The sequence below is a fragment of the Pyrus communis genome, chromosome 11, assembly GCF_963583255.1.
Source record: "Pyrus communis chromosome 11, drPyrComm1.1, whole genome shotgun sequence".
Lineage (NCBI taxonomy): Eukaryota > Viridiplantae > Streptophyta > Magnoliopsida > Rosales > Rosaceae > Pyrus > Pyrus communis.
Window position 1 is genome coordinate 21,385,531 of NC_084813.1, and position 25,312 is coordinate 21,410,842.

Below are 25,312 nucleotides of genomic sequence, written 5' to 3' on the forward strand. Positions count from 1 at the left end.
GAGAATATACATATAAGGCTTACAAGATCCACTCCCCTGGGCGATGTGGGATGTTACATAAAAGGGCGCAAAACAGAAGGGTGAGTGGGTAAAAACAAAGCATTTGAAAACATATTTATCTTTATGAACATAATAACCCCTCTTCGTAAAACTCGTATAGTTCCCAGAAAATACTACTATGTAGGTATGAAAACCAATGCACAAGAGCAGCGAAAATTGAAGTATGCCATGTCATAATATCTCAACGATAATAAATGTGAGCCATGTGTGAAACCAATATAAAATAATATGCCAGTCGGAGTCATCTAACGTGACCTGTACGACTGGACCTGTAGCTCATCAATCTAGGCTAGCACACGAGTCGGAGTCACCTAGTGTGACCTATACGACAGGCTGGGTATAAATATGTATGCTCAAGTGCTACGATCACGTGAAGGCTGCGCGATAATTCTCGTGTCACCTACGAGTCGGAACCACCTATTGTGGTATGTACGACAAGCTGACACCAGACTTGGATCCAAGGTAAGTGTCCGGTACGGGAGATAAACAATCACGTGAAGGCTGGCCCTAGCCCCGGGCGGGAGCACTAATACCGGGGTGCAGCCGTGATGAGCTCTAAATAAATGTGTGCATACCAATGCAATACAACCCATTCAATCACATAATATTCATCTGAAGCTTACTTGAGTTTCTGCAGCATCACACAATACAATTCACAAGTGTAACAATGCAATATTTAAAATGTAACTTATTTACAACATGGCAAGCAAATCATAGTTCTATATGAAAACGTTTCTGGAAACTCTGTGTGTGTGTATACATATATATATATATGTATATGTATGCATATATATATATAGAAAACAAATGCCCATTCACTGATAAGTAGCAGGATCGTAGCCCTCTAGCTTTGCTTGTCCACACTTGTTCTCGAGGTACGTCTCATATATGCAATACAACTATTTTCACATTAATTAATTTGCACATATACGAAATCCAGGAATAACTCCTCATAGTTTGCTCAAATGTAAGGTTTGAATATACGAACGTGATCTACTTGATGATACGAACCCACACAAATTTTTAGAAAGATTTTTAGACACCAGACGCGCCCTCACGAGCCGGCCACGTGCAGGCACGTGCACGGCACACTGACGGAAACCCTAGTGACGTTAGGAATATTCCGTCAAAATAGGCGGAATATTCTGTTACATGGTAATGGCGTTACCTAATGCCATTAGAATATTTCGTTAAAGTTAACGGAATATACCTTCTTCTTCTCATGTCACCTGCCGATCTCCGCCAGCCGCCGTCTGCTCATGTCGCTGGAAAATTTCAAAGCTTTATATCTACTTCATTTCTTAACCAAAATCTATGAAATTTATATGGATTTGAAGGTCTCAAAGAGTAGAACAAGCTCGTACCTATTAGAAGTCCAAAATCCAACGAAAAATGATCGAAAAATTCCTTGAAAAATCCGGCCAACATTGCAACTCTTCGAACTCACCTATTCCGCTATCCACTCCACTCTAAATCTACTCTGAAGTGCTAGGGCAGTTGCATAGAGACCATCCCGAGCCTCAAAACCTTGTAAATTGTCCGTGATCTTGCCAGAGCAAACTAACTCCTCGTCGGAGCTTCTGGTTTCCGAGCTAAAACTCACCAAAACGAAAAATAAGGGTATGGTGGTGATTGTGTGGTCAAAAGAAGGATGGTGGTGGTTTCCAAAAGTTCGATCCGTGAGAGTTTGATGATGGTTGTGTATGTGGGGTGTCTCGGGTGTATGGAGGGAGAAGAGTCGAGAAGGAGAGTGAGAAGGAAAAGTGAGTGTGTGTTTTGATTGGCTAAGAGAGAGAGAGAGAGAGAGCTAATTTTAATTGGCCCAAAAGAAGAAAAACAAATTATCTGATTGGGCTAAAAGAAATAGGAGCCCATATAATTGGTGCACGATTTGCCCATTTACGCACCCAAATAATCGTAACTTTTTCGTTACGGTTTCAATTCGGTTCTAATTTGCTTCAACGCACTGACGACGTTGAGCACGATTTAATTACGACTTCAAAAATAATAATTTAAAACTACATATAGACGTCCATGTCACTTAGCCAACGAGGGCATATTCGTCACTTTACACGCTTGAGGAGAAAATTATATAATAAATTGAGACGGGTCGTCACACTATGAGCGACTTACACATTTTAAATGTTAAATATATGCGTAAATTGACAAAAGGAAAGTCAAATATTTGAAGTAAATGAATAATCTTAGATCATGCTAGAAGAAACCCCTCATGAACCAATTAAAGTGGCTGAATTCACATAATAAAATCGGTCTCTATAGAATTTACATTAAGAATAGAGAAAATAATATTTAATAAACAATTGATTGAGTCACATTATTGCTAGCCCATTGTGAGGCTAAGCCCACTCTCCTCTCCCTTAGTGTAGATAATATCGTTTGTTAATAAAAAAAAGCAATCACTTGACAACTAATTTAATTACATTATTATCCGCGTACGAAATACCTTTTTTATAACTGGCATTACACGCTTCTTAAGATGTTTTGAATATGTTTAAAAATAGAGAAATTGAATCACATTATTGCTAGCCTATTCTAAGGTACTAATTAAATACAAAAAAAAAAAAAAAAAAAAAAAAAAAACAAACAAACAAACAAACAAGCCACAAAAAAAATTAATTATTAAAAAAATACTGTTAAAATTATGAAAATGCCCCTACCTTATTTGATACATTATTTTGGAATGCTTTTAAAGTTTTTTGTCTTGGGGGCATTTTTGTCCAAATATTTTTATTGAAGTTTAGTGACACCAAAATCACTTTTCACCTTTTCCATTAGCTTTATATATAGATTTTCCAATCTACTATTTTATCTTGTAACAAGAGTATTTTATATATAGATTTTCCAATCTACTATTTTATCTTGTAACAAGAGTATTTTAAAGTAATCTATAGAGGGCAAGTCGAACTTAGGTGGCAGCGTAAGGGTGCGGGCACATAACTCTTGGCCAAGTGATCTAACCCAAATTTGCAAATTTACTACAGTGGTCAAATAATTAAAGTTTACTCGAAAATTCATCTCTTTCCAAAAATAGTCAGCATGGTTCACTTCCAATACAGTCTCGGTGTTTAAAGCCATTGCAAAGTAATCACTGCAAATAGTGTTTCTTTGACAACAACTTGGAACCATTTTGTAACTACAGACCGTGTCGGGGCGCCAAAACCCCCGATGAGGAAGCGAAAATGCCCGTCCGAAGGGTACAAAAAAATTTATACAAGCAACAAGGGCATTGTTAACAGCCCTAATGACGCCAAACAAATTGTTACAAAAGAAGAAAGATAACAGAGTTCCGCAACTGGCAACGAGACATCTTTGTAGGTACACAACTCACATGGCACCCGTACGAAGAGAAAGATGATCATAAAGATAAACCCAGGCTCCTCTGGTGTCCAAGATTATGCGACTTTATCTCCCATGAAGTATTCTGCTGTTGCTCCTCTGGAAGGATGAAAGGTAGAGAGATCTCACGGATCATCAAGTCCCCACAAAATGGGCATTCGCTGGCCACTGCATCATCCAACTGCGACCGCAGCTGCCAACATGAAATACTCGGTTTAGCTTACTATACAGATCTTAATTTCATGAATCAATTAGGGATCAAATAAAAAACAATGTAATGAAGATACATTTGTAAAACTATCACCAGAAACTGTAAAGTTAAAGTTGAAATCGTATACTTGAAAATAGTAGATAATCAAAAGCAAATCTTATCAAAAATGGCTAAAAATCTAATAGACTCATTGGACAGCCATGCAACAGAAAACAAATCAAATAAGATAATGTAAAGCAAAAGAAGAGAGGGCAAACTAAGATCAAAATGCAGACCTTATCTACGGGGGCCATGCTTGTTATGGTTTCCTCAGTAAGGCTACCATTTGAATCCTTCCTAGCTTCCCCATCAAGTAGAGTAAGCTGCTTCTGCAGATCCAATATATACTCTGCCTACAATACACATTAAAAAAATGGGGCAAGTTATAGAAAATTCCTGTTACTGAAATACATTTCATACCAAACGAAAACATTAATTCAACGGGCACAAGCATCATCTAGCACAAAGTATTTCTTACGCTTCAACTACTTGGGCGCACATTGTAAAGCTTTTGCAGAATACTATGTTATTACGAGCTGATAATGATAAAAGAGAAGAATACGGAAAACAATACTTCCAACTTACTTGAGCTTCATTTGTACTACGTGTGACATGGGCAATGAGGCATTCAGCATGGAAGGCATGTCCACATGGAAACACATAGAATGGAGCCATTTGGCCTACGGATGCATAGCCTCTAGCCAACTGATACTCCCTACCCACAGTTAAAATCTTACGCCGACAAACCTGATAAAAGAACAAAAAGAAAAGCAAGTATTGGAAAAAGAAATGAAAGTATGAGCAAATCCAATTTAACTTACAACTATAACATCAGCAATACCCCGCATTCTTCATCACGATCAATCACAGCATATCTTTGAGCAAGTGCACTAATGTCATTTCTAATGTTATCGGCACCATGTGTCGCATCATTCATCTCTTGCTTCAGTTCTTCAATTTGATTGTTGTAATCCTCTAATGATGAGCAAATTGCCTCCTACATACATACAGATTAAGTTCAAAATCCAACGTGCTGAAAATTAATAGTTCCAACAGCACCACACAAGTAAATATTCTGAAAACCACTTCATAATGGAAATCTAATATATAAACAACCACTATAGCAATTGATAAAGAGGCAACCTAAAGGGGAAACAAATGAAGCTATATAATCATATTCACTGTAACCAGAACACAATAAAACATGTTTCCATGCATGCAAATAAATTCACAAATGTAAAGTGGCCAACAAAAACAAAAACGGAGAAAATCACTTCTGGCGGATAAGAAGAAAGCTTGAAACTTCGCAAAAGACTTGAATCATTATAAACAGTACAAACCATGACAAAGCAGAAGGGTACGATAATTCTACCTTGAAGTCATCAATGAGGGCAAAGTCTGGAAAGAATGGTAATATATCCTCTATCTTTAAAAGGCCATCGGTTTCTTTAAGAAATGCTATTGCCTTCCGAATGTTCTCCCTTTTAGCTCCCTTTTCCTGTTCTATAACATGCTTCGCAACCATAAGCCAAAGCTTCTTTCTCAGGTCCTCATCATCTTCAACCTTGTCAGCCTCAGCCATAGCAAGCTCAGGATCAACCTTAAGGCACCAAAAGAACAAGTTATGAAACAATAGGATAAAAACCATTTAAACATACTGGAGCAAAAATAAAATTACAAAACCATAAAAGAATTATGTAACAATTAGATTTTTCCTGGGTTCCACTGGAGAAGAGAATATTAGGTGGAGGTGATTGTTTCTATTCCCATTGAGTTGGAGAAACAAGATACACAGAATTTATTACTACCACAACATTCAGATAACCTCAATCTCTATCTCAATGGCAGCATATGTTGTAAAGGTAGTTCTAACAAATATATAAACCAGAGAGGACCCTTGGTATCCAAAAACGAGAATATCATGTAAATTGAAATCCTTTTCCTACAAGTAAAACAATATATAGATTGGGGCAATAATAGTTGAATCACAAAAGCATAGCCTCAAACTATACCTGCAGGGCAAGAGCAACTGCTTCTTCATGCATGGACATCATACTATATATATGAACACAGGCACGCATTCGCTTTTCCTTGAGGCAAAGGCGTAAAGCATACTTGGGATCATAGAAGAACTCAGGGCCAATTTCCCGTCCTTTTCCGAACTTGAATTGAAGGAAACGCAAAAGTGCACTGTCGTCTTCCTGTAAATTATTGTGAAAGCAATGAAACGCATTCATATATAGATATGGCTATAAGGCAAAGAAATTATCTTATACATATAATTCATCTAAAATAAACCAAGGGGAAAGTAAGAGATATGGCTATAAGCCTACAATTCACTTTTAAACTCAGGATGTGGTTTTTCTGCAAATTTCAAGCTACAAAATATTTTTCCTTCTTTCAAGTTGTGGAAACAGCCTCCTTGCTTTGCAAGGGTAAGGTTGCGTACAATAGACGTTGCGAACCCCCCAACCCTCGCAAAGCGGGGAGCCTTGTAGGCACAAGTGAGTTAAGAAATGGGGACATCACAGTTTTTAAAAGATGTATATAATAATTAATAATGTATGTATGTATGTATAGACACCTGTAAACCAAGATCATATTAAAATCATATCAAATTCTTCAAGAAATCAACCTGTTTGGCATATAGCGATAATAGCAAGTTGTGAACACCAGGATCCTCATTATGCAAACGATGAACACAGTATTCCAAATATTTGATGACTTCGTGTGTTTCATTTCTGCATGTGATATAAAATAAATAAGTAGCAGTAAGAAAGAAGAGTAAAGCTTCAAAGTTTAAATGCATCATTAACTAACACACAGGACATAGAAATCCCGAGTTCTATAGAAACTGTAAATTAAAACTACTATCAACGAAAACTTTGTGCCTGAATGAAATAGACGATGCTTCAGTGACCAAAGAATAAAATACACCATGGGAACCTAACATGTCATGCGAGAGGAGGGGTACATGTATACAAAGAAGTCATTGCAATACACTACTTCTCACAATGAATTCGAAATTTCAAGTTTTATGTCTAAAATCAACAAATAAAATATAGTGGATACATGCTTTTTTTGTGTTAAGGGAAATTGATTAGTATCTAAAAAGCCTTATCCAGATCTTCAATTCATAATTGCAATTTCTAGTCCAGTATATACATGAGATAATACCTTGCATGTGGTTCACTTGAATAACGCATCATTGCAGGAATGAGTTTCCTTGGATTGAGGTTGTTTGTAGTCATCCATGACTCCACAGCTTCATATGCATCAAGCATGATTAGGTCTGGTGCAAACTTGTACTGCAAGTGAAGAATTGCATAATTTGATAAAATAAAACACATACATACTAATAATATTATAATACATAAACACTTGAGAACATGTGGAACCTGTTCGGGAAAATTTTCAAATACCAAACCAGAGAACATAACCCATACCTGAAGATCTATAGGAACAGTAGGTTTTTGGAGCACCTCCAATGCTTTCTTTGCCTCTCCTTGCTAATGTGCATTCAGTCAATGTAAATCAAGCATGACTAGAAGGACATTTAAAAAAAGAAAAAAAAAAAAGAAACCATGGGAGTAGCAAAACAGGTGATAATGACAAGAATTTGAAACCAGATAAGAAATAAATCAGAAGCACAAAGCACCTGAATATAATGGTGGACTACAATTTCATACTGTTCCTTCAGACTAGCAAAAAAAACCAATTCTTCGACTCGGCCATAACTGCAGCATGTAGCCAGAGGATCCTTCGTTTTATTATTCTTTCAACTGTAAAATAATCTAAAGAGAAAGACCCACCAAGTACCTAATGGCACAGATCTTTCACAATAATCTAATTGTAGATGATAATATTTAAAAATGACATTTTCTTCTACTGATACATTTAAACAACATGATATTAGCATATGGGATTCCACAGCTGTATAAGAATTTGAAAAGAATGGTGCGAGATGAACAATTCAAAGCAAATTCAATGACAATTACCTTTCTAAAAGTCTCATGGTAGTTGCCTCATCCAAAACATCCTTGGAGTCACTAAGAAATGCACGAAACTCTTTAATGATCAAGTGGTATTCTGAAGTACGATTATCCACTGCAGTATCATCTTCCAATAGTAGACGATTTATCTACAATGAAAAACAACATATTAGTGATGGCTTTGTAAATTCAAGGAAAGGAAACTTTCAACGTCTACATTATTCTATTTTAAGAGTGCATAAACTGACGACGGAGTCAAAAGGAAGATGTTCTCAGATTTTGTCCTAAGTAGAATGCATCGTCATTAATTATCGTTCTTGCCCTTTGATATGCGTTAAGAAAAAAGAATGCAACATTTACAAGCTATCTAGTATAAAGCAGGAGAGGTAAGGAAAAAAAAGCTAGTTCTTTATCCAAGAGCTAAGTAAGACCTTATCCAAGTACAGTTCAGTTGCCCACGTCGAAATCATTGTTACTTGGCATTTGTCATCCACTGCAAGGCTATCAAGTTTCCGCAATAGAAAGGTTCTTAAAGCATCCTGCAAGCATGCCAAGTAAAATAAAAAATCCATAAAGAGTTTAATTCCAAATAAAAAACACAGACAGTGCAAGGAACATTTAGCAAGTACCTGTTCATTTACAGTGATAAACTTCAAAGTGATCTCCTCGAATGACAATATGTAATTAATCTGCAAGAAAATCCCATAATTTAATAAATGAGCTGTAACAAGTTATAATAACTAGAAATAAATCAAAACAATCATAGAGAAGCGGCAGGAAAATCATTGTTATTATGCTTCTACCAAATTAAATCACTAATTCAGTTACTCTCAGCATCCATCAAATATGAGACTTGGATGATCAGAGTGTGATAGAATGGAAAGGGCAACCAATTTCAATTTAACGATATTAGTAATATAGCTGTTCACTGAAAAGATATTAATTGGTAATTTCTTAGATATTGCCTTACAATATGAGAAACATCAAGACAAAAACAATGTGTACCTTATAGTTTAATAGCTACCACACAATATCTCAGTAAGTGAAGCATATTCCTAAATGTCATCAATGTGACTGCACAATTAGAAGTACTGAGTCTACTGACACGTTCAACTCTAGTATAAATATAACCAAAACCAAAAAATCGAGGCATTAAGATTAGAAAATAATCATATTATCATTAATAAACAACAAATGGCCTGCTGCACCTATAGGCAATATTGCAATAAATATATGGGAAAACAGATCAAGGAAATAGAGAATTCACTTTTGCATAGAATGATGATGCTCTAAGATAATCCTTGGCAGCAAATGCAGCTTCAGCCTGCAAATCAAATTACTTCGTTACTGACTACCCAGGTAAATACAAGACTGAGAAGAAAAATATACAACACAGCAATGCAATAATCTTCACAATTTTTTTAATTAAGTGCCATGGTGAGAATAAATTACAATAAGTGACAATGAGTATAACCATCACTTAGATACGACCTGCACCAAATATACTTGGTCCCTCTGAAGAGGGTCACGGCAATTTGCCAAAGCAGCAGCGTACTCCTTCATGTCCAGGTAAACTTTCCACATGTCTCGGCCTTCATCATTAACAGACACCTACATTATGTTCTCAAATTCAGCAGTATGGAAAAAATTACTGTCTGATGCAAAATGAACAAAATTCAGAAAATATTTAGGCAATAGAAGACGCAAACCTGAAATACAGAGTTTTGATCATATGCATAGAACAACCCAGCAGTGGCGTCACTACACAATCCAGTGACACCCCTTGAAACTGCTTCAGGTGTTTGCTCAAACTGAAGTTCCTCAATAGTTTGCTCACTTATTCTATTTACAACCTAAAAACAATTACACTCATAATGGAAGCTAAAAAGGGGGCAGGTGCAGCATTCAGCAGTATTCTGTGAATAATAAAAGAATAACATATCTAATGCTTTTAACCTAATGCTTAGCACCAGCAGCAGTTCATAACATGATACTCAACAGGGACAGAGAGATAACAGCACTGAGAAGAAAAAAGTTATTCAGAGAATTAAAATGTGAATACCTTAACCCGATTCCCGATAAGAAGCAAGAAATGAAATTCTGAAACTGCCATAGAACTGGGTTTCACTGCTTCAGAACCCTCACTCAAAGTTGAATAGTTCAAAAGAGCCTTGTTCTCCACAAAATTTTCATCTCCATCAGGAGAACTGCAAAAGAGATAAATTAGGAGAAGGTTACATGCTAACAATCATTAAATATTAAATATATCAAGGAATGCTATTAACAAGTTTCACAATGTCAATCATAAAACTACTCAGTAGAAGACAGAATGATCAGAATCTAGACAGACAAAGCCATCAGAAAAGAAGGAAGAACAGAAGAATGTTATCTTTTACCTATGTTGTGCTCCAAAATTTAAACCACCATGATATATACCAGCACCAGAAAGCCATGCAAAATGTATTGCTCTTCTTTGCTTGATATAGAAATGCAGTTCACTGAAATATGACAAGGTGAAACCAGAAAGCTCAACAAGAATGAGAGGAAACAGTACAACAATTTTGCAAATCAAAGGTAACCGTTTATTTAATACAAGGAACAATGATTCCAAAAAAAGGGAAAAAAATAGGAAATATTTTTATCCCATTTTGAAAATAATTTTAGTAGTGTCAACATAAACACTTGCCTGTTGGGAATTTCACCAGGAAGTTCCATGAAATGCACCGTTTGTTCCGAGTAACTAGCAAAAACAGTCTAGAAACGCAGAATATTCAGGTTATGAGAATTGTAACAACAACAAATACGTTGTCACTGGAAGTGACAAATTCACTAGGCATGGAAGAAAACTTACTTCCAGTGATCCAATACCAGTAAAAGAATAGAGTCTTGTAGGAGTTACAGCCATTACATAGTATCTAGTCCCACTGAGAATGGTTGCCGTTTCCATCTGCACACAAAGAATGAGATCAAGATCATGATGCGTAGAGGCAAATTGGTATAACTGTCAGAGTCAATTTCCTATTAGAGAAGGTGATCAAAGATAACCTGCAAGCTCATGAAAGCCTCTGGAAGTTCCAATAATTCAAACAAAAACTTTACGTATTTCTCCTTCTTATCCTTCTCGTCGACTGCCATTTCATGAAGTTGGCCGTTGTCTGTACCAAGAATGACTTCCTTTGTTGAAGCTGAGATTTTTACGAACAAAATCACACACAATAGCTCAAATGAGTCAATATGCACAAACTTCCATTCAAATGCAATGGGGGAAAATAGTCAATGGACTGACCAATTACCTTCTGTAATCTGTTGTCTGTTCCAGGCAACAGCATTCACGACAAGACCTTTTAGCTTGGTTAAAAGACGGGGCTTGGTCCATTTTGCATGAGTATAGAACGTATCAGCACCCCCACTCCCAACAACAGTGGCAATGCAGTGGCTCCCTCCCGGATCAACAAAAACTCTATGGATGGATTGCTCGCCAGAACGACCGACCGAAAGATCAACATCTATAGCTCAAATAAACAACAACCATCAAGCATTGCTTGATCATACCATACACAAACTAGAAAGCAAACGAATCAAGTCAACCGAATTCAACAACGGGTTTCTTAGTAACCAAAGAAAATCATTGTTCTAATCAATCTCAATCAATCAAGTAAATTGCTCCTAATCATATCCTATCTAAGCTAATTACGCTAAACACTATCACTAAGCATATAAGCTCGGATCAAAATCCGAAATTTGACAGGAATTCAAAACTTATTCTGCAAAAGAATCACTAATTCGAGACGAAAGTTCCAGAATTTCATGTCAATTACAAAAGATTGAATTCCAAATTCTCATCAAATGGCAAATTTGTGAATTGGTAAAGAATTGAAAGTGACAAACGAAAGGATTGGTTAAGAGTAACGTACCAAACGAATCGCCGACGCCGAAATCGTGTCGAATGATCCAACCTTTACTGGTTCCGAGCAAAATGACGTCGTTTCCGGCAGCCATACAGGTGATATTTCCGCGCCCCTTGGCCGCATATCGTTCCAGAAGATCCACCGTGAACACCTGCCTCCCTGAATCCATCTTCGAATCTAATTCCGGGATAATTTAGTCCGAAATCTTTATCCAGGTGTACAAACAGCCCCCCTAACGGCTCACTGGAAGAAGAAGCTGACGTTAGCACGAGTTTTGGAGTTGCAGAGGGGCTAGTGCCGCTGATCGGAACGGTCTAGCGTCTACCTGGATCCTCTGCCTTACTGGCCTAGTACCGGATTGTACAATGCTTTTAATCTGGACCGTCCATTACAATCCATGATGCATATCATGCCACGTCCATATGTTTTTTTATTTTTATTATACAAAATTTACATTAAGGAGTTTTAACGAAAAACTCACAGTACTGTTTACTTTAAAGAAAAACTATATTTTTACACTAAAGAGTAGAAAAATAAATTATATTAAGGGGGTAGAAAAATAAATTAGTATCAAATGAATCGTCCACTGAACTTGAGACCACCAAATCAAAGTATAATGATTTCTATAGTGTTTTTATTATTAAGGGAAATGGGAAGTGTTCAAATTATTACAATAAATTATTTAGGAGTGAGGGGAGTTTCGAATACAAAATGAGTTTCAAAAGGCAACATAGAAATAAAAAATCTTGTTGAATTCATGATTCTAAAAGATGTTAAACGCTAGTCGGAACCTAGGCAGACTAGGTGAATTTAAGTAAATTTATTATATATTGTATAAATAAGTGTCTGTTTATACTTAAAAAATACTTAATCATTTTGGGATATATAAATTGAAGAACATAATGACATATATTATAAAATATTAGAACATATTAAAAACAATTAGAATAAAAATATAATTAGTGTTCATTGCAAGTATTCGACAAGTCTCTTATAATTTAGGATAAAAAAAATAAATGCAAAATTAAAGTTATCTATTTCTGCCTAGACGGGAATGTTTATACATTTTAATTTGTATTACGTATCGAACCTGAAATATTAAACCAACTATTAGTTTGATACCTTCATTATCTATATTGATCGAAGCACATTCGGAAAACAGTCATTCGTCATGCAAACCGATTTTGACATGAGCAGATGCCGGTGGGAATCCCTCTATCAAACCAATTTTATTTGGATTTGTCTGGGGAAATTCAGTGTCGGTACAAAGAATCATTTCTTGCTAGCTTCCTCCATGTTGAAGTAAAAACCTTACGACGCTAATCACACTGTGAGGGATCATAAGATTCAAAGGATAATTGGCTGCAACGATCTTCGCCATCTTTAGATGACTCAGGGAGGGAACTCAAAACCTGAGCTTGACTCTCCCAGTATTTTTCTTCAGTGCAATCAGCATTGTCCAACAAACTGTTGTTCCATACCTGCAACAAAATTATAAAATATATCGTTATTACTTATGGAAATTGTTATTAGCATTCCAAAAATCTCATTCTACACTCCAAACTTTCTATATTAGGAAAGAAAAATACACTTGTGAGGAGTGTAGAATGAGATTTTTGAAGTGCCAATAACACTTCCCTTGCTTATTAGTTACATATTCAAACTCTATAACGGACACGAGTAGTGATTTCAATCAGAAGAAAAATCAAGCTTTTCCCTAAAACGCATTTGTCTTTAAAACTTGCTGATATACAGTATACCTAACTAGGCAAAAACTTACATCATTGCGGTCGCAGCTATGGGATAAATTGATTTTGGGAGTGTGTAGTATGGGAGAGCTCTTGAACAGGCAGGTTAGACCTGGGATCTTGCGTTTGCCGAAGCCCTTGGTATAAATTTCCAACGTCTGGAGTTTCACAAATGAATTTGCCTTTGGTAGACCACCTTCAAAATATACTTTGGATAAAACCTGTAAATGGTTAAATTAGCCATGTATTAATTAAAAGTCTCTAAAGTTCCAGAGTAGTAGACAAAAAAAACAGATGAGCAAATGAACCTAGAGAGTGTCGATGCTGAGGACTAGTTGTTGAACATGGAATAATCCAGATAATAGATTGACTGCGCCACAAGTTATCGCCTTGCTAATATTATTATCCCGAACCAAAAATCAATGTCAGATGTTCTCAGGTTAGTTGAGATTGGGGTCAGATATTTCACAATTGTAAGGTGATTAAGATTCTAACGGAACGTCTGCAGATTTGGAGCAAAAATGTCGACGAAACTTTGAGTTGCATGGACAAAACAGCTCTCGACGACCAAATTCTTCAGTCTCATTCCACATATGTGCAGCCTAAATAAACCTGTTCCGAAAATATGTACTTCTTCGAGGCGCGGACAACTTATTTTGAGATCACCTATTCCTCTACATTTTACATATGATCAAATTCAATTTCTCAAGCGAAGGGAGGGCTGAATCAGAAAATAAATCCATAACCAAAACACTACCATCCGAGAATTCCACAGAACCTAGAAACAAGGTGTATAGTACGCGGAGACCACTAGTAGTAATAGCCCTCCTAACACGGAGAAACGAAAAACTGCTAGTGGCTAACACTGTGAGACTCCTCAATGAATCACACTCAAATACACGGAGCCAAATTAAACATGCCATTTACGAGCTTCAGATAGAGTACAAGTTCTTCAACCTTATTATCCTGCACCACCAAGCAGATAGAATCATGTAAAAATTTTAAACTTGCGCCTCCAGAATCTTTTATCGCAATGCGAAAGATTTTTATGTTAAAAGAGTTTTCTTGATGTCGAGTCAAAGCATTGGTTATGAACTGCATCCGTTTAATATCATCGACGTCAGATGGAAACCCCTTGTAGAAGTCGAGGATGGGAAGTTGGGAACAGAAGTCCATAAATATTCCCATCTTCTAGATAAAACGCTGGTTCGTTCTATGGATTTGACGGGTAACAAAGAGAGTATGCGATACAAAACATCATTTGGAAGATCACTGATTCTGTCAATATGCACTTTTGCTCATCGTGTGCTTCCTTTTCTTCCTCTATAAAAGCTCTAGTGATTTCCATGGATTAATGAGTTAATTACCTGCTAAAAAGATCAAAAGAATAAACGCCCCTCAAGTCAGTGCTGATGATGATCAGGGCCTAAAAAAAACTTACTTATACGAAACCCTAACCAATTTGTTTGAGCTAATTTTATTGAAGAACGTCCAAGCATGTAGACAGCCAAAACAAACAAACTTGCTATATATGACATGCCTCGATCCTGCTGTCCAGAGGACACCAGGATAGCCACGTGCTGGCCGACTCCCAAGGGGTGAAGCAAGCCATCATATCGTGCTTATACTAAGAACATGTAAGCATGCTTGCAAATTTGCGCTGAATATAATAATCATATTAAAGTACATATCTTTAAGAATTAAAGTGTGAGAATGATGAACATGTGTAGAGCATACTACTACTCAAGATTACAAGCGGAGGGAATAATATTTAAAGGTGGGGTTGCAAAGAAGAGGTACTACAAGGAGGGGAGGACCTTGAGCTACCAATATGGGAATGCCTCCATGCCAAGGTCGTACGCCTCGTTTCTATGTCTTGAAGGGGGCAAAAAAAAAGGTTAGTGGACCAGAGTTTATAACATAATAAGTAAAACCACTTTTCTTTTTAACGTACTAACCCCCTGTTTTGGAAAACTCGTATAGTATATAGCTTGTAGTAAGTTTTTCTGAAAAATTCTAGTATGCCATAAAACATTCGTATATTAGCGATATCATATTCATGAAAAGACTCGTGGCCAAAGATGAAGCTATACGACATTGAGTTGCGCCATTGAAAAAAACATGGCGGGCCCCATCACCCGAAGGTGAAATTGTACAATACTGGGTTATGCCAGTGCAGAAAACATATCACTCCAACACTAGCATTGGCTAGTGAAGTTGTCTGACACTAATTTCATTATTGAAGCTAGAAGTATATCATAAAGTACCTTGATACGTGTAAAACAAGGTCATATGGGCCATAGACATGTACATACTCGTGTTATGTGTATATGTGTATGATTACCTAAATAAGTAAGTACAAAAAACATAAACATAGTCCTTTCATATCATAGCATAAAAGCTTAATAGCTCTAAACATTATCATAAAAACATGGGAGCTTTCTAGCCCAAAACATCATCATAGATCATAATCATTTTGTAAAACGTGAAATTATTAAATTATGTTTTTCATGTATGCATCTCTAGTACTATAACAACAACAAAATCGTATCCTACTAAGTGTGGTGGTCGGTTGTATGAATTCTAGAACACTATTGCCCTCAATTTTGCGCCAAGTCTTCTATTAGCTCCATGTACTCTATGTCTGTTCTTAAAGTCTCTTTCTAAATCTTCCTTTACCCTTTTTGCCTAAGCCTCTATCTCATAATCTCATTTTCTAACTGGAGCATCTGTAAGTTTTCAATTCACATGTCAAATCACCTTAATCGATTTTCTCTCATCTTTACTTTAATTGCAGTAACTCCTACTTTACCTCTGATATCCTCGTCCTTAATCACGTCATTTCTCATGTGCACACATCTCCAACAAAGCATTCTCGTCTTAGCTACACTCATTTTTTGCACATGTTAATACTTGACCACCTAACATTCCGTGTCATAAAGCATTGATGACCTTATTGTCGTCCTATAAAGTTTTCCCTTGAGTTTTATTGGCATATGACAGTCACACAACACACATGATGCCCTCTTCCACTTCATCCATCCAAATTGTATTTTATGGTTGAGATCTCCAACCAATTTTTTGTTCTTTTGCAAGATAAATTGAAGATAACGATAATGTTCACTCTTTGGTACTTCGTGATCTCTAATCTTCACTCCTATCTCATTTGGACCCCCACATATCTAGTAATATATAAAATCATGCATTTGGAAAAAGTGTCCACTTACATATACTCCATCCACGAAAAGCAGCTCAACATAGAAAGAACGATGTCACCGATAACAATCGCACCTAAGCATATAAAATTACTTATTAGCATAACTATGTTGAAACAATTGATTTGGAAGAAATGGAGTGCGAATTCAGAATTAGCGTGTTGAGATACCCTAAAAGGGTCTCGAAGCCGCTTTCGTAAAAAAATCAACAAACGTTGGATGGTCAATGTTGATCTGAGCCCGGTATGATCTGATCCGATCAGATTTGACCCAATTTGAAGCAGTCAAGCCAGACTGTGCTGATCAGAGCCTAAATGCAAACTACTCACAAAATTCTATAAATTTTCGCTAGAATTTTTGCGTTAACTGCGTCATCGTGCATGCTCTAACGTCTGGTTTGATGACTGTGTTATGCTTTAACCTCTAGGTGAGTCCAATGGTGGTGGCCTCGAGCCTCGGTTGCCTGTCGTTGGCCAACAAAGCTCGCTTGAGTCACTAAAACTTGCCAAAAATAAGGTTTCACCGGTTTTTCTGCACATTTTTCAAATTGTCATAACTTTCTCATTTCTCAACCAAATTGAGTGATTCAAGAATGAAAATCCTACCTCAGAACACGCACGTGTTTTGGCTAGAAAGTTCGAGGCAAGCATGGGTGTTCTAGGGTCGTGAGGACGACACAAAGATGGTGGTGTCCTTTATTTAGGAAGTGGTGGGCGAGAAAGTTGTGCATCATGTGTGCATAGTGACAGCGGAAGAGTGTGTGTGATAGATGATAGAGGGAGAAAAAGGAATGACAAAGAAAATAGAGAAAAAAGAAGGGTGGTGCTATTTACACACCTATTACTTTCATACATTTTTTTTTTAATTTATATCATTTGATCTGACGATCTAAAATTTAAAAAAAAAAAAAAAAAAAAAAAAAAGTGTAGGAAGCAAAAAGAGGTGTGGATAACACATCTCAAAGAAAAGGTAATGTAACAACCTGTCCTTAATTTTATGGAATTCGAAGCGTTAAAGGTATGTCGGTAATTTTACATTCGCGGGATATTTTCCCATTTCGTCTCTTTTGGCTTTGTGTTGTGAGTCACTAGGGCCCACACTTGTCCCCTTGTCCCCCGGATTCCTTTTTCCCTCTCTTCACTCTCTCTTCCGTGGCTCTTTGTCATCTTCACTTTTTCTCTCTATTCCCTTCTTTCTTTTTTTCTCATTTCTCTACACTCTCTTTTTCTCTTTAAGACACACACACACACACACACACACACACACATACTCACATATAACAACAACAAGGAAAATTCCTTCATCACCATCCTCGTGCCCCTGCAAGACCCTCGAACCAGGAACGACGAAAAAACCCTCAGAAATATCTCCATTGCGCTATACTGTGCAACCACTGTGCACAAAATTTCCCTGCGAGTTCCTACCATATCTAGGAAGGTAAGCCTTAAGCTTAGTCCAGAACTTAGTTGATCATGTCTAGGGATACGATTAGAAGGTTTTTTATAAGTTTTGGTGGCTTTTAGACCATAAATGCCTCAAGGAAAGACTTCCCCAGTTTTTCAGCGAAAATTGCAACTTTTGCTGGCGTTTTCCAACCAACTCCGGCCACCATTCGGTCTAAGTTGGTATGGATGTGTTCTCCTCATTTTAAGCTTCATTTCCATATAAAGATCGTCGATTTTGGTTAAGAATTGAAGAAATTATGAACATTTAAAGTTTACCCCAGTTTCTGGCGACCTCCGCGGCTTTCGAGCCATTTTTCAACTAAATCATAGCGAGTCAGCCACTGAGAAGGGTACCAATCTTTTCGTCCCCTTTCAAGGTATGATTTTGCGCTTTTGAATCATTCAATTTCGTTGAGTATTGACGAAGTTATGGACGTTTAAAGTTTTTCCAGTTTTCGGCGAAGAACCCAGTTTTCATGTGGACTTGTCGCCTTTCAGGCTATTTTCCGGTCATCTCTAGCCACCATTGAGCTTTAAATAGGTATAATCTTGTTCTACACTTTCCAATCATCGTTTTGATATATTATGGGTCGAATTTGGTTAAGAAACGATGAAGTTACGAAGCTTCGAAATTTGCCCAAATTTTCGACCAAAAATTCCAAATTCCGGTGTGAGTTCCGGCAGCTTGGGTTAGCTCGACTCAGCTTTGGCAGCTTAGCTCAAGTGAGTCAACCGTTGACTTCTCGATCAGCATTGACAATTGACCAGTTGGCCGTCAATGTTGACTTTTGTTGACTTTTTTTTCGGGCTTCGACCATGACCCTTCCTAGACTAATTTCAACGCCCTGATTCTAAATTCGGGCTCCATTTTCCCAAATTCAATTGTTTTAGTAAGGTTTTAGTTTTTACTAATTGGTCATTTTATGTGCTTAGGTGATTCGTTAAGGACGACCCCGTCCTCCTTAGTTTGCATGACTCTTCGGCGACGGATTATCTGTGAGTGGACCCCTTCTCAAATTGCATGTTTTTATCAAAATATTAGGATTGCATTCATGAAAAGCATGATTTCCTGATTTTACGCTTCATGAGATATATTTATGATTTATCGAACTTACGTTTTATGAAATGTTTATGATTATTGAATTTACGTTTAGAAAGATTTGCGAACCATGACTTTTTATACTTTACGATATATGATGGATTTACGAATATGATTTATGATATGATGCTTGAACTTTTGAGCTCCGATGATTTGATACAAGAGATATAATTTATGTTTCCGGTACTTATTTAGTGGGTGATCATACAACACATACACACAACACGAGTATGTATATGCCTATGGCCATAGGACACAGTTTGATGAGTAGTGAGATATTTTATGACATACTCCCAACTTCACTAGCGAAACTAGTGTCGGACAGCTTCACTAGCCATGGCTAGTGTCAGTGTGTTATGCACTTTTTCTTATTTGACGTAATCCAGAGTCGTACAACTTCATCTTTAGGTGATGGCACCTACCATGTTTCTTCACTGTCGTAACCCAGTGTTGTACAGCTTCATCCTCGGATGATGGAATGAATTCGGGCGACTATGATACCCCTAGTTAAGTACACTGTTTTATGATTTACGAATGTTTTATGGATTTGCCTTTGAGCAACTATATTACCATTACTGAGCACTGGTTTATACGTACATGTTTTACAAACGTTTTCATGGCATGCTAGGGTTTTCAAAAAACCTATTATATAGTATTATATGTGTTTTCAAAATATAGGGTTAGTATGTTCAGAAAGGAAAAACGGTTTTCTTATTATTATTATTATTACTATAAACATTGGTCCGCTCACGTTTTGTTTTGCACCCCCTTTAGGACTTAAAAACGAGGTGTACGATCTCGGTGTTGAGGCATTCCCGTATTGGTACCTTCAAGTCCTTTTGGTGTAGGACCCCCTTTTCTTTGTAATCTCATTGTTATATGATATTTCTTTCGTAGTATTCTTGATTAGTTGTATACTCTAAACACATTCCCGCATTTCATATCTCAATATATTTTAAATTTACATATTTTATTTCCGTTTGTTCTTTCTTCATAACTTGCATGCATGTTAAAATGATTTCGTCACCCTTAAGTGTCGGCACGTGTCCATCCTGGTGTTTGAAGGATATCAGAATTAGGATGTGTTAAGTAAAGAGGATAGGGTGTCAGTAGCGTGGCCCCACGACACATTAATAATTGGAGTTCCGCGTGCAATTTTGCAACTTTTTCGTATGGACTCCGCATGGTGAGAGCACAACTCGAATAAAATAGTAGGAAAGAATTATCATTTTTTTGGGGGGAATGGATAATAAATTTGAATTATAAAAGCAACAATTGAAATCCTAATTCGAAACAATAAATCACTAATTTCAAAATTGAAGAATCAAACCAAATTGGAGAGGGATAACACAAATATTCTTCAAACATGGGAGATGTTTTTAGTTACATTTTCATACATGGGAGATGTTTTTAGTTACATTTTCGTTTGTATTCAATTTGCATACAAGGGAGATGTTTTTAGTTACATTTTCGTTTTGATCACATATTAAACATGAAGAACCAGCTAATAGCTTCATCATCTACATGGATCCATGCACATTGAAAAACAATCAGTCAGCAAGCAAAACGATTGAGATTTTGACATTGGCAGATGCTCGCGGAAATCCCTCTATTAAACCAATTGTATCCTTCCAAGGATCTCGGAAATATGTCGGGTGATAAGAACTAAGAACCATGTCTTGCAATCCTCCTCCATGTTGAAGTAAAACCCTCACAACGCTAATCACACTCTCGGGGATCATAAGATTCATAGGATAACTGGCAACAACGATCTTCACCACCCTTAGATGACACAGGGAGGGACTCAAAACCTGAGCTTGACTTTCCCAGTATTGTTCTTCAGTGCATTTAGTAATGTCCAACAAACTGTTGTTCCATACCTGCAACAAAATTATACAATATGTTGTTAATCGTTATTAGTTATATATTCAAAACTCTATAAGGTTCACAGTGTAACCTTAAACCGTATTTGTCCTTGTAAACTTACTAATATACAGTACACCAAAGTAGGCAAAATCTTACATCATTCTGGTCGCTGCCATTGGATATGTCGATTTTGAGAGTGTGGAGTATGGGAGAGCTCTTGAACAGGCACGCTAGACCTGGGATCTCACGTTTGCCAAAGCCCTCAGTTTGAATTTCTAACGTCTGAAGTTTCACAAATGAATTTGGTAGACCATCTTCAAAATATATTCTGGATAAAACCTGGATATATCAATTAAATAATTCAGAAAATGCGTACAAGTAGATGATATCATCACTTGGCACAATTTTTCTAGTCTAATATATATCTCATATTATGAAATTAAAAGTCTAAAGAGCTTCAAAGTAGTAGACAAGAAAACAGATGAGGAAATGAACCTGGAGAGCGTCGATGCTGAGGACAAGTTGTTGAACATGGGATAATCCGCACAAAAGATTGACTGCGACACAAGTCATCGCCATGCTAATATCATTGCCCTGGACCAAAAAATTTACGTCAGATGTTCTCATGGTAGGAGAGATTTGGATCAAATATTTCCCAGTTGTAAGGTAATTATGTTTCCAACGAAACGTCTGCAGATTTGGAGCAAATATGTCGACGAAACTTTGAGTTGCATTGACGAAACAGCCCACGACGTCCAAATTCTTTAGTCTCATTCCACATATGTGCAGCCTAAATAAATCTGTTCGGAACACTCGTACATATTCAAGGCGCGAACAACTTATTTTGAGATCACGTATTCCTCTACATATTAAAATGGTCAATTTCTCAAGGAAAGGGAATGTTGAATCAGAAAATAAATCCATAACCAAATCCCTATTATCCAAGAAGTTCACACGAATTAAAGACAAGGTGTGAAGTGAACGGAGACCAATAGTAGTAGTAGCCATCCTAACACGGAGAAAGGAAAAACCGCTAGTGGCTGCCAGTGTGAGACTCCTCAATGAATCACTCTCACATACACAAAGAGGCAAATCAAACCTGCCATTTACGATCTTCAGATAGAGTACAATTTCTTCAACCTGATTATGCTGCACAACCCAGCAGATGCAGTCATGTAAAAATTGAAAACTCGCATCTCTAGATTCTTCACTCCCAATGCGAAAAACCTTTATGTTGGAGTTTTCTTGACGACGAGTCAAAACAGTGGTTATGAACTGCATCCGTTTTGTATCATCGACCTCAGATGTGAAGCCCGCACAGAAGTCGAGGACGGGAACGCAAGTCCATAGATATCTCCATCTTCTAGATAAAACACTGGTTCGTGCTGTGTATTTGAAGGGTAACAAGGAGAGTATTTGGTACAAAATATCGTTTGGAAGATTGCTGATTCTGTCAACACTGCACTTTTGCTCATCGTGTGCTTTCTTTTCTCCCACTATAAAAGCTCTGGTTATTTCCATGGGTTAAAGGGTTCATTACCTGGTGAGAATATAAAAAAAAAAAAAAAAAACGCCCCTCAAGTCAGTGCTGATGATGATCAGAGCCTAGATAAAATTTATACGAAACACTAATATATATATAGTGTTCGTTAATTTTTTTGAACTCAATTAGACACCTCAAACATTTCCTATGTGTCTACTATTTTGCAAGGATAATCTATTAAGTGCATCTTAAAAAATAGAAGTTCGGATAGTTGAATTCAACATGTATACAAACACATATAAATATACGTACATATTGGTGAAAATACATATAAAGAGAACTTACGTTACAGAAGAAGAAAGAAGAGAAGAATAATAGAGGAGGAAGAAGAAGACACAGGAAAATTTCCAACTTACAGTCACAAGAGTTGTCATTTGACAAGGCAAACGATTTAGGGTTTCGACTTCGACCCTTTGTTTATAGAGAAAGATCGGAAGTGGGCTGAGTGAGCTGCGGCTAGATGATTGGGTTGGGGCTGAATCATGACCTTTGTGTTAGACCTAAGGAATCTGCTGCTCCACCAACTGCCGAATCTGCTCCATCAACTGCTGCTCCACCAACTGCACAATTAGGAGACAACCTGGACAGCAGACCTCATGTGCTCTGATGTGTTGCATCATGGGCACGCGGCTGCAATATTCCTGACAGCAGCATGGGCAGCAAGCATGTGTCTTTAGTTATATTCCCGACAGCAGCATGGGCAGCAAGCATGTATCTTTAGTTTATTGCATGTGTGTGTGTGTAAGATGTATATAAAACATCTGAGTGTTATTACAAGATAGATAGTGAAAATATATCATTTCTACATGGTACACAGAGCTCTCTAAGTCCAACGACATCGATCCAATTTTTTTTTTTTCCGCCCACTACCTTTCATTATGTCGTCTGACACTAGCAGCAACAACACCACCACCACTACCATCCCGTTTTCCTCCGCCATGACCACCATCGTCAACATCAAACTCGATCGAACTAACTACCCATTGTGGTTAGCCCAGATTCTTCCTATCTTGAGGAGTCGTGATCTAATGGGGTACGTAGATGGCTCCTGTGTTTGTCCTCCTATGAATCTTCCTGGAAATACTGCAGTCAATCCGTCGTACACTACCTGGACGCAACATGATCAAATGATCCTAAGTTGGATCAATGGCTCGCTCACAGCTTCTGTGTTGTCAACTGTGGCAAGCAAGCGCACGTCTCGAGCAACTTGGGAAGCTTTGGAGCAGCGCTATGCATCATCCTCTCAGAATCGAATTCTGTTTCTGCGCAACGAACTGTTGCAAACCAAAAAAGGTGACCTTTCAATTGCTGATTTTCTTGACAAGATGAATTCTATTTCTGACAACCTAGCCCTAGCTGGCAAACCAGTTGAAGAGGATGAGCTTGTTCAGATTATTCTCAATAATCTTGGACCTGCTTTTGAAATGACCGTGAATGCCGCACAAGCACGTGATTCTCCTATCACGTATCCCACTCTGGAGTCTCTCCTTCTCACCACTGAGAGAAGGATGGCGGAGCAAACTGTTCAGGTGACAGACACTGCTCCCGTTAATGTGTATGTGGCTGCAAGAGGACGTGGTGGACGTCTTCGAGGTACTGGACGAGGCGCTGGACCGTCCAACCGTGGTTCCTCTGTAAATCAGAGAGGGTTTGTTTCTCGCAACAACAATGCCCACAGACAACAATCCGCTGCAAGGTCTGTTTCCTATGGTGGTCGTATAACCTGTCAAATCTGTGGAAGAGAAGGGCATCCCGCCCTTGATTGCTATCATCGCATGAATGCAGCCTACGAAGGTCGTATTCCAACCAACCGTCTAACAGCTATGGCTTCATCTCCAACCACACTGAATCGTCAGCAAAATGGCTCCTGGTTACTTGATACTGGGGCAAACGCCCATATTACTCCTGAGCTACAGAACCTTGTCAATCCCAAGGAGTATAATGGTAATGAAAACATTGGTGGAGTAGGTAATGATACTGGTCTTTCTATTGCACATTCTGGTTCAAATCAAATCATGACTGACTCTTGCTCATTTAAACTTAACAACATATTACATTGTCCTTCGGCCTCCACCAGTATAATTTCTGCCCATCGTTTTACACTTGACAATAGCTGTTATATACTAATCTTTCCACATTTCTTTCTTGTTAAGGATCTCAAGACCCGGAGGACGCTTTTCCGAGGGAAGTGTGAGAATGGGTTATACCCATTTCCTAATGGCGGTGGATCATCCAATCATCCCGTTCTAGCGTGTTTAGGAGTCCGAGTGTCTGCACAGAAATGGCATGATCGTTTGGGCCATTCTGCGTCTAAAATAATCAAAATTTTAATTTCCAATAATCAAGTGCCAATTAGTGGCACCTCTGCTGTACGTTTCTGTCATTCGTGTCCATTAGGTAAGAGTACCAAATTGCCGTTTCAAGTTTCAGAATCTGTTTCGCAATTCCCTTTAGATCTTTTACATTCGGATGTTTGGTGTTCACCCGTTATTTCAAATGAAGGATATCGTTATTACTTATTGTTTGTTGATGATTTTTCCAAATATTCTTGGATTTTTCCTATGAAAAATAAGTCTGAGGTGTTCCAAATATTTCTTAAATTCAAAACCAAGGTTGAAAACATGTTTCAGCGTTCTATCAAGCTTCTCCAATGTGATGAAGGAGGAGAGTATAAGAGTAATGTTTTTCGAGATTTTTTAGATAAACATGGCATCTCACAAAGGTTTTCTTGTCCCAAACACCCAGAACAAAATGGTCTTGCAGAAAGGAAACATCGTCATTTTGTCGAAACTGCCATAGTCATGTTGTCTCATGCTGGTGTTCCCTCAA

At 37.5% G+C, this 25,312-nt stretch overlaps 2 protein-coding genes and 1 pseudogene across 2 annotated transcripts; all 3 read right to left on the reverse strand.

The window, feature by feature from the left end:
• Positions 1-3,070: 3,070 nt before the first annotated feature.
• LOC137707556 (vacuolar sorting protein 18) lies at positions 3,071-11,884 on the reverse strand. Its single transcript, XM_068446448.1, has 23 exons — positions 11,574-11,884; positions 10,953-11,165; positions 10,705-10,844; positions 10,511-10,606; positions 10,346-10,413; positions 10,056-10,157; positions 9,722-9,866; positions 9,369-9,512; positions 9,151-9,270; positions 8,927-8,983; positions 8,289-8,348; positions 8,091-8,198; positions 7,666-7,808; positions 7,326-7,404; positions 7,114-7,176; positions 6,845-6,975; positions 6,303-6,408; positions 5,680-5,868; positions 5,040-5,267; positions 4,509-4,664; positions 4,253-4,414; positions 3,904-4,020; positions 3,071-3,610 (listed from the first exon to the last, which is right to left on the reverse strand). The coding sequence occupies exons 1-23, from the start codon at positions 11,734-11,736 to the stop codon at positions 3,437-3,439; spliced, it is 2,964 nt and encodes a 987-aa protein (XP_068302549.1). The 5' UTR covers positions 11,737-11,884; the 3' UTR covers positions 3,071-3,436.
• Positions 11,885-12,729: 845 nt separating this feature from the next.
• LOC137709197 (putative F-box/FBD/LRR-repeat protein At4g03220) lies at positions 12,730-14,663 on the reverse strand (annotated as a pseudogene).
• Positions 14,664-20,624: 5,961 nt separating this feature from the next.
• LOC137749399 (putative F-box/FBD/LRR-repeat protein At4g03220) lies at positions 20,625-22,466 on the reverse strand. The gene is made up of 3 exons (XM_068489493.1): positions 21,436-22,466; positions 21,097-21,279; positions 20,625-20,954 (listed from the first exon to the last, which is right to left on the reverse strand). Exons 1-3 carry the CDS (start codon positions 22,459-22,461, stop codon positions 20,625-20,627), a joined length of 1,539 nt encoding a protein of 512 aa, XP_068345594.1. The 5' UTR covers positions 22,462-22,466.
• Between the last annotated feature and the right edge of the window lie 2,846 nt (positions 22,467-25,312).